Below are 8861 nucleotides of genomic sequence, written 5' to 3' on the forward strand. Positions count from 1 at the left end.
GACACGCAGCCAGCCTAACACCTGGTCACTGTCTGTGCCCAACGGTCAGTTCACACCGTACTGCTCACCAGTGTGCCACTCGCCTGTGCCCATCAGCCACACGCAACCAGCGGCCATGTCCTTGTCACCGTCTTGCCATATCAGGGCGGCTGACATGTGGCATCCGCAGATGGACGATACCATCCACACACTCCCTCACCCCCCTCGCACCTGCACGCCGCTCCCTCATCCCCCCTCCTACCTGCACACTCTCCCTCATCCCCCCTCCCACCTGCACACTCTCCCTCATCCCCCCCTCCCACCTGCACACACTCCCTCATCCCCCCTCCCACCTGCACACTCTCCCTCATCCACCCCTCCCACCTGCACACTCTCCCTCATCCCCCCTCCCACCTGCACACTCTCCCTCATCCCCCCCCCCTCCCACCTGCACACTCTCCCTCATCCCCCCCCTCCCACCTGCACACTCTCCCTCATCCACCCCCTCCCACCTGCACACTATCCCTCATCCCCCCCCTCCCACCTGCACACTCTCCCACCTGCACACTCTCCCACACCCCCCCTTTGGCCGCAGCTTTCTCAGGTAAGCCGACCCGGTCTCCAGGAGCTGCGGAACAGTCCGCTCACCTCCTCCCTGCTCAGCGTCAGCCAGCACGACTGGCTGACGACTTTAAAAAGCAGGTGTGAACGGCGACGGCATGAACTGGGGTCACGCCATCCGGCCTTCGGCCCATCCGGGCCTGAGAATAGCAGGGGTGCCGGAGAATCGCCATTTTGGGTGTCTCGGGCGATTCTCCAGCCTGCGCAGCGCGGAACTCGCCGGGGCCGTTCTCGCCACTTGGGAGAATCGCGAGAGGGCGTCGGACCGGCGTCGCGGGAAAATTTGGCGGCCCAGGCAATTCTCCCAACCGGCACGGGAGTGGAGAATCGCGCCCAGGAAATTTACTATTTAATACGATGATACAAAAAAATGTGCAGTAGGTTCTTAGCACCTGGAAGGGCCAAAATAAATATTTACTGAGGAGTACTCTCCATATGTAACATAAGGTGTAGTTCTGCAGTGTCTCCACTTGAAATAAACTGTGTTTATTTCAGTTTTCCATGTGAAGTTGGAAATCCTACAGTTAGCAATTTTAAAACTTCATATTTTAAAAAAAAGGCAGCTTGCTATATTTGTAATGTAGTAATAGTGTTAAACCTCTAGCTCCTCCTAAAGTAGTTGAAATGTGGCTGATCCACATATTTATCTTTGCACTATATTTTCAAAAATACATTGATAACATTTCTAGCACAGATTCTTTAAAAAAAAGGCAGCATGGTGGTTAGCACAATTGCTTCACAGCTCCAAGTTCCCAGGTTCGATTCCCGGCTTGGTTCACTGTCTATGCGGAGTCTGCACATCCTCCAGGTGCTCCGGTTTCCTCCCACAGTCCAAAGATGTGCAGGTTAGGTGGATTGGCCATGCTAAATTGCCCTTAGTGTTCAAAATTGCCCTTAGTGTTGGGTGGGGTTACTGGGTTATGGGGATAGGGTGGAGATGTGGGCTTGGGTAGGGTGCTCTTTCAATGAGCCGATGCAGACTCGATGGGCTGAATGGCCTCCTTCTGCACTGTATATTCTATGATTCCAGCTTTATTTAGCTGGAGTAAGCTATGTGCCTAATATTAAGTTGGCATATCATCTGCCCTTTTGAATTGGAATGTTTTTTGAATATATTTTGATTCTCCTCACCCTTCCCTGACTCCGTTCGCTATTTTTTTCTCTCCTTCAATTTTTTTCAAAAAAGTGATAATATTTTTTAATTTTTGTAGCATTGAAACATAAAATTCCAATGGCGCAAACTAAGTTATCATGGTTTAATATTGAAATATTTAATATTAAACCTAAATGTTCCTTTCCAATTGCAGAAAATTGATGCCCAAGCTATTGAAGAATTCTATGGGTTAACATCAGACATCTCCAAAAACTCTGAATCAGGTTATATTCTTTTCTACCAATCAAGGGACTAAAAAATTTGAAGTAGGAATTACTTGTCATCTTAAATGAAGCTGGTGCTCAGCGGCATTTCCCGCAGAGGTTGTGGGACAGGATCTAGCGGAAGAGACGATATACAGCAAGATTTTGTTTTGGTATGCAGGCTGGGAGTCTGAATGTATGCTGACAGCATGATGGCACAAGATATTGGTGTTCCTTGCCACGTTCTTCCTGTTACTATGTACCATCTTCCAAATCATTGTACACTATTTAGAGGAAGAGAAAAAAGACTTGCAATTTGGTCCAACTACTTTTTTTGTTAACATTTCCACTAACAACATCATAACTTTTCAATTTCTTTTATTGTACTTGACACTACTGTAAATTATTTTATTAACTAATGTATTAAGTTGATTGATTTCAGAGTTGGAAGTATTCTAATGTGGCAAAAACACTTTTTTTTTTTAAATCACTTGACATATTTTAAAGACATAATTTTCTTTTAAGGATGACATTTTATTTTTCTCCCAACAAAATAATTGGGGTTTGATTAAATTATGATTTCTGTTAAATTCTTATACTTGCTAAGTACAGCAAGGCATATTAGCTTGCAGTAGAACTAGTGATCAGGGCTATATTTGACAACAGGTGCTTCTGAATCTTTACTTTTTTGCAAAGAAGACAAATTATGCATAAAAAGAAGGTCATAGGAGTGGAAGAAAATTTAAAACCTGTGAAAGTTTCTTTTTAATTTTAAGACATTGTGTTCATTTATATAATTTTTATGTTACTCCATCTTGATTCCAACTGGCTTAAATCCCCCCATTCCATTTTCATACACACTGGTAAATGAACTGGTAACCAGTGGGCCAAACAGAGTCTTAATAATAGCACTGTAAACTCAAGCTCCAGCTTCTGTACTTGATTTCAGGTTGTTAGAGATATGTATTTTGTATATTGGGTTCAACAGTTTTAACAAACAAAATGTTGCAAGATATGTATTATAGTTTGAAAACCTGTTGCAAAATGCACTTTGATACAGATTTACATGTTTCTGAACAGGCATAACTGATGAGGTGTGTTTTGACACAGGCTTACATTGAGAGGACCTTGCCTGTGTTGAATATAGGTAATACATGGGCCAGAGGAATTGCTGTAGTGGTTCTGAGTTGCAGTACAATGTATAAAATTGCCCAAATAAGACTGGTTTAATGCGTGGACTTCAATTAGCAGTGGGGAATGATTTGACCTGTAGTTTGTATGTTGTATTTTCCTATCTGTTTCATTCTTTTAGCCTTTCTGTGCCTTGCACTGTGCCGAACCTACTCTCAAGTACCTACCACTGTAATTGGAGAACTAGCTTTTGGAAGAGTGAGGAACCAGCTCTGAGAGAGACTGTTGGTTTTCCTTCCCACAATGGACCTGGCTTTCTTCACTGCTTCCCCATGTTAGCACTGCTGACAGCAGATACTTGTCATGAGGGAATTAGGTTGCAAACTTTGATTTTGCCCACTATGTGGTGCAGACTATTGATGCTCTAATACGTGGTATTGTTCTAAATTATTTTAATGTTAAACTCTTATGTCACCCTGTGAAGTGCACATTCATCAAACTGTGATGTGAATTGTTTCTGAAATGTCTTTCTCTGTAATAAGTGACAACTGTGATGGTGCTAACAAAGGGAAAAAAGATTGATTTAGAATGAGTATTCAGTGACCAAGACTGCTATACCCAAGCAGAATAAAATGCACTGTGATTATTATGGCTTGCTTACATCATAATGGAAACAAGTTGCAGTGCTAGGGTTTGCCGTGATACAGTTCTGCATATGGAAATATTTGATAAAAATTGGTCTCTGATTAGAATTGAAATTAGGATATTTTTCCAAACCCTTTTTTGTCCTTGATCAGGTTTTATTGGATTAATGATCACATATTAAGATAGCTTGGCCACAGAGCTCTATTTAAAAGCTATGACATTAAATTAGTGTCACTTCCTGTTCCATACGTTGTCAGAGGAAAATAGCTTTCATTATTTTTCTATTCTAAAATTAATGAATACATCTAAGCAGGCACTGAACAGTGGAATTTATGCTTTTAACATCCAGCTGGATCTGTAATAATCGCTATTACCATCATTTTAATTTTAACTTAAGTAATTTTCTCTCATTGGATCTAGATCCTGTTTAGAAAATGGGTATGTTCACAACTCTTGTTTGCATGTCTGCAAAACTTGTTTTTGCATTGGGTCTTTGTAAATACTTCAGTAATTTCAAGAGTATCGCATAAACAGTTCTGCAAAATATATGTTCGCTTCCAACAGTGTATCTAGTGTATGGACATCATTTGTTACCTAAGTAATCTTAAAATGTCTCATTGAGTTTTCACCAGATGTGATAAGTCACTTCCTCCATTGGTTCTGAAAAAATAGACAAGTGTTAATATCTACATGAATAAATATTGATTTTTCATCTTAATCAAATGCTTTCCTAGTGTCACACTTTTGAGCTGCTCCCAAAGTATGAATGCTACAAACTGTACTCTTCATAATATCCATGAAAGCTGAAATGTTTCATCAAATGCAAATATGACTGCTACAGCTCCAATCACTCGAAATGGAATCAGAGCTAGAAAACTCCTGCAGCAAATCGTTAAAATTACTGAGTTGGTCGACCAATTTTGAACTCCAGTGTAATCTTGAAGATAAACTTAGCAGAAAATGTGCTAAACATTTTTGCATTCCTTTCTTTAAAGTTCACAGTGACATGTGCATTTCAGTGTTTACTTTTGTATTATCACATTTGGATGCCTTTTGGGGCAATTTCCAAACTGCTTGCGGCCAGCATGCCACTGCAATAAGATACCTGAGTTGCGCTGCTTGTATTTTGAGGTGGCTGCATCATCACATCTTCCTTGTTTGTTTTTAGCAATTTGTTAATGAAATCCAAGGATCAATTTTGTTGGCCGAGCTTCTGGGTAGGCTGGGCAATTTGATTGTTTAATAGAATAAATCTGTAATGAAAGCATTATAGCTCGCAAATTCGGTGAACATTCACTGATTGTGCAGTTGTATATTTCGTCAGAAATTAATCGCTTTCCCATTTATCTATTTGGGCTTTTGAGATTAGGGGTACCGCATTCTGATACCCATTGTCAACATCAAGCAACCCCTAGCTTTGATATAGCTGAGTGAAGTGTTTTATATGGCATGAATGGAGTACCAATATGACTAACAAAGACCATAAAGGCTTTTAGTGTAGCATTTGAATTTCCGCACAATTTGGTGGTCGATGTACAGTTGATTCATTTTGATGGGAATAGTAGTAAGGGAAGGGTTTTTTAGACCTGAAACATCAATTGACTTTGTTTCTCCAGCATTATTGCTTGACCTAAATATTCCCAGTCTTTCCCATTCATGTTTCCAGATTTCTAGCTTTTAGTGTTTTGCTTTCATTTGCCTGTTCCGTTACATCAGGTTGAAATTAAGTACAAACACCTCAGAACCATGGCACCCCACATGTCTGGGTGAAGTTTTTCTTCAAATCCTCTCTAAATCTCCTGTTCCTTACCTTTGATCCATGCCCCCTGGTTTTTGACCCCTCTGCTAAGGAGAAAAGCTTCTTCCTATCTACCCTATAATTTTGTACACCTAAACTAACTAATTTGGATTGAATTGGATTTGTTTATTGTCACATGTATCGAGATACAGTGAAAAGTATTTTTCTGCGAGCAGCTCAACAGATCATTAAGTACATGAAAAGAAAAGGAAATAAAAGAAAATACATAATAGGGCAACACAAGGTACACAATGTAACTACATAAGCACCGGCATCGGATGAAGCATACAGGATTGTAGTGTTAATGTGGTCAGTACGTAAGAGGGTCGTTTAGGAGTCTGGTAACAGCGGGGAAGAAGCTGATTTTGAGTCTGTTCGTGCACGTTCTTAGACTTCTGAATCTGCTGCCCGATGGGAGAAGTTGGAAGAGTGAGCCGGGTGGTAGGGGGTCTTTGATTATGCTGCCCACTTTCCTCAGGCAGCGGGAGGTGTAGATGGAGTCAATGGATGGGAGGCAGGTTCGTGTGATGAACTGGGCGGTGTTCACGACTCTCTGAAGTTTTTTGCATTCCTGGGCTGAGCAGTTGCCATACCAGGCTGTGATGCTGCAGATCGGATGCTTTTTATGGTGCATCGGTAAAAGTTGGTAAGAGTTAATGTGGACATCCGAATTTCCTCAGTTTCCTGAGGAAGTACAGGCGCTTTCTTTGTAGTAGCATTGACGTGGGTGGACCAGGGCAGATTTTTGGTGATGTGAAGCCCTAGGAATTTGAAACTGATAACCATCTCCACCTCTGCCCTGTTGATGCTGACAGGGGTGTGTACAATACTTTGCTTCCTGAAGCCAAGACCAGCTCTTTAGTTTTGCTGGCATTGAGGGAGAGATTAGTTTAAAGCAAATACAAAATATTTTTATTTTACCATACTTGGCCATATTTGGAACTGTTTCGCATGGGTATGTGGCACAATAGCACAGTGGTTAGCACTGCTGTTTCACAGCGCCAGGGTCCCAGGTTCGATTCCCGGCTTGGGTCACTGCGGAGTCTGCACGTTCTCCTCGTGTCTGCACGGATTTCCTCCAATGCTCCGGTTTCCTCCCACAAGTCTCGAAAGACGCGCTGTTAGGTGAATTGGACATTCTGAATTCTCACTCTGTGTACCCGAACAGGCGCTGAGGTGTGGCGACTAGGGGATTTTCACAGTAACTTCATTGCAGTGTTAATGTTAGCCTACTTGTGACAATAAGAAACATTATTATTATTAGAAGAAGACAGGCACTACATCTAATCTGTTATTTGTTCTAATTACAAAGGTTTTTTTAAAAACACTTTTAGATTTATTTTTCACTTCTGGAGAAACAGCTGATGACATTCGGGTCCACATACATAATTGAAGGAAGAATCTTAAATTTAAAAAACCCTTACGAGGCTATTACACTTGTAATTTAGGTTTGCCAGAAAATAGTGGGAGTGCTTTCAGCTGAAAATGGAATTAGGTCCTATAGGCAATCTCACTTTCTGAGTACAAACACCAAGCATTTTTACAGGACATTGATATCAAGCCTAATATTGGTAGAGTCCAGGGTAAATTAGTATGTGCAACTCCATTCTATCAAATGCAATCGTGCAATTTAAATCAACGGTCTACAAACTTCTTGATATAATCACTATTGTTTGACTTTACTGGAAAGATGTGGCAGCCACAGTGGGAACTCTTTATGTTCTTTTCCCACAGTTAATACTGTATATGTAAATATTGCTATTCCAAGCTCTTGGATTCCATTCATAGATATATCTATAAATAAAGAGTTTATCTTTGCATATACAAGTGCTATACTTCTTAATGTTTTTCCGATGTATTTATGGGAACACAAAGCTCAGAAGGGAAGTGTGTTGTTTGCCTAGTTTCCATTCTTTTTCCAAGGTTATAAATCAATAATATGCCTGCTGAAAGACCTGGCTACCTTGAAAAGCTGCAGTTCACAGTAGGTTTGCGGTGTTGCTTGATCATTAATTCTTAACTATTCACAAAGCTAACTGAGGCATTTCTGTATATGTTTTCTGAATCAAATAAGGCCTGTATATGTGTCTGGTTGTATTGAGATATATAAATAGCCAGACAGGCAGCATGCTATGAATTGGCTAGTCATGACTCATGGGAATTCTAGAAATCCCAATGCTACATAGAATCACAGTCTGATTTTAAGCCGTAGTAATTTGCATGTGTGTCACTGAAATAGCATCATGTGCGAACCAGCACATCACTTTCCCAGTACAGATTCCCTTCAGGGGCTCATTGCTACCTATTTGGTTGCTGGCTAGATACCAGGCTTTGCTTCCAAGGTCCTGAGATGAAATAACAATCAATACCAGTATATTTTAACTGCGAAAAGCATCAAATAGAAATAAATCTAAAATTAGTTTTATGGATATTCTGCTCAAATAAATGTTGGAAAATCCTACTTTGATTGACTAATGGTATATTTTACCATTTTGAATCTTCCAACCTTTAGCCAAGAGTTTGGACTAAAGAAACTCAAGAACAGATTAGAAAGCTATCAAACCCTTGGCACCACTGAGCAGAAATGACCTTTTTTCAAGGAAGGTATGTCTTTTATTTGTATGCCAGAAAGTTCAGCTTGCTCAGACTTATCGCGTCTCTTTCTGGGCTTTTAATACAAATATATGTAACAGCAAATTATATGAATTTCTTTTACAGCTTGAACAGACTTCAACTGAAATTTGAAGAAAATACAACAAATTTTATAGATATTTTTCCCAGCTCAAATCAAATATATTTCAACTTCAGCCAATTAAAAAAACATCTTTGAATAGTTGGCATGCAGCATGAGCAATAATCTGGTCCCATTCTAAGAGATTTTGTGTGGTCTATCATTTTCTTTCAGTTTGTTACTTGATTTATTGTAGAGTTTGGCATATTTTGTAAATGTTATCTTATTTATATGGCAGTAAATATACTGTATGGCCAAACAGTTCAATGAGTAGATGACCTCATCCTGCAGCAAATGATTAATTTAGCCTTAAGATGCTGGCAAATGTACAAATAAATCACAGTTTGATTCTGAGCATATGAGTCGGGCACATTTCTAGGCATGCCGAATGTTCATTATTGGATTATGGAAAATAGCAGTAAAATTATAAGAATTGTGTCCTTCCAAACTTGATTTATATCTAAAGAAAGCATTTGGAACTTTGTATCACTGAATAGGTCTCTTTAATAGTGGAATCAACATGAGGGAATAAATGAAAAGAATCATATTGGTACAACATTGAAAAGTTTTTTTTAGGGTCACGTGATGAGAGCACAGGAG

At 40.1% G+C, this 8861-nt stretch overlaps 1 protein-coding gene across 8 annotated transcripts in view; it reads left to right on the forward strand.

The window, feature by feature from the left end:
• Positions 1-8615, forward strand: part of LOC140421175 (ubiquitin carboxyl-terminal hydrolase 12-A-like) — a 62169-nt gene extending 53554 nt beyond the window's left edge. For 5 of the 8 annotated variants that reach the window (XM_072505661.1, XM_072505666.1, XM_072505665.1 and 2 more), the window contains one exon: positions 1908-7357. In XM_072505661.1, the coding sequence (XP_072361762.1) occupies positions 1908-2009 (102 nt within the window). In that variant the 3' untranslated portion in view covers positions 2010-7357. Of the gene's footprint in view, positions 1-1907; positions 7358-8042; positions 8135-8248 lie in introns of those variants that run through there. The other 3 variants (XM_072505662.1, XM_072505664.1, XM_072505663.1) reach the window with 2 other exon arrangements.
• Positions 8616-8861: the final 246 nt, after the last annotated feature.

Source organism: Scyliorhinus torazame, chromosome 5, assembly GCF_047496885.1.
Source record: "Scyliorhinus torazame isolate Kashiwa2021f chromosome 5, sScyTor2.1, whole genome shotgun sequence".
Lineage (NCBI taxonomy): Eukaryota > Metazoa > Chordata > Chondrichthyes > Carcharhiniformes > Scyliorhinidae > Scyliorhinus > Scyliorhinus torazame.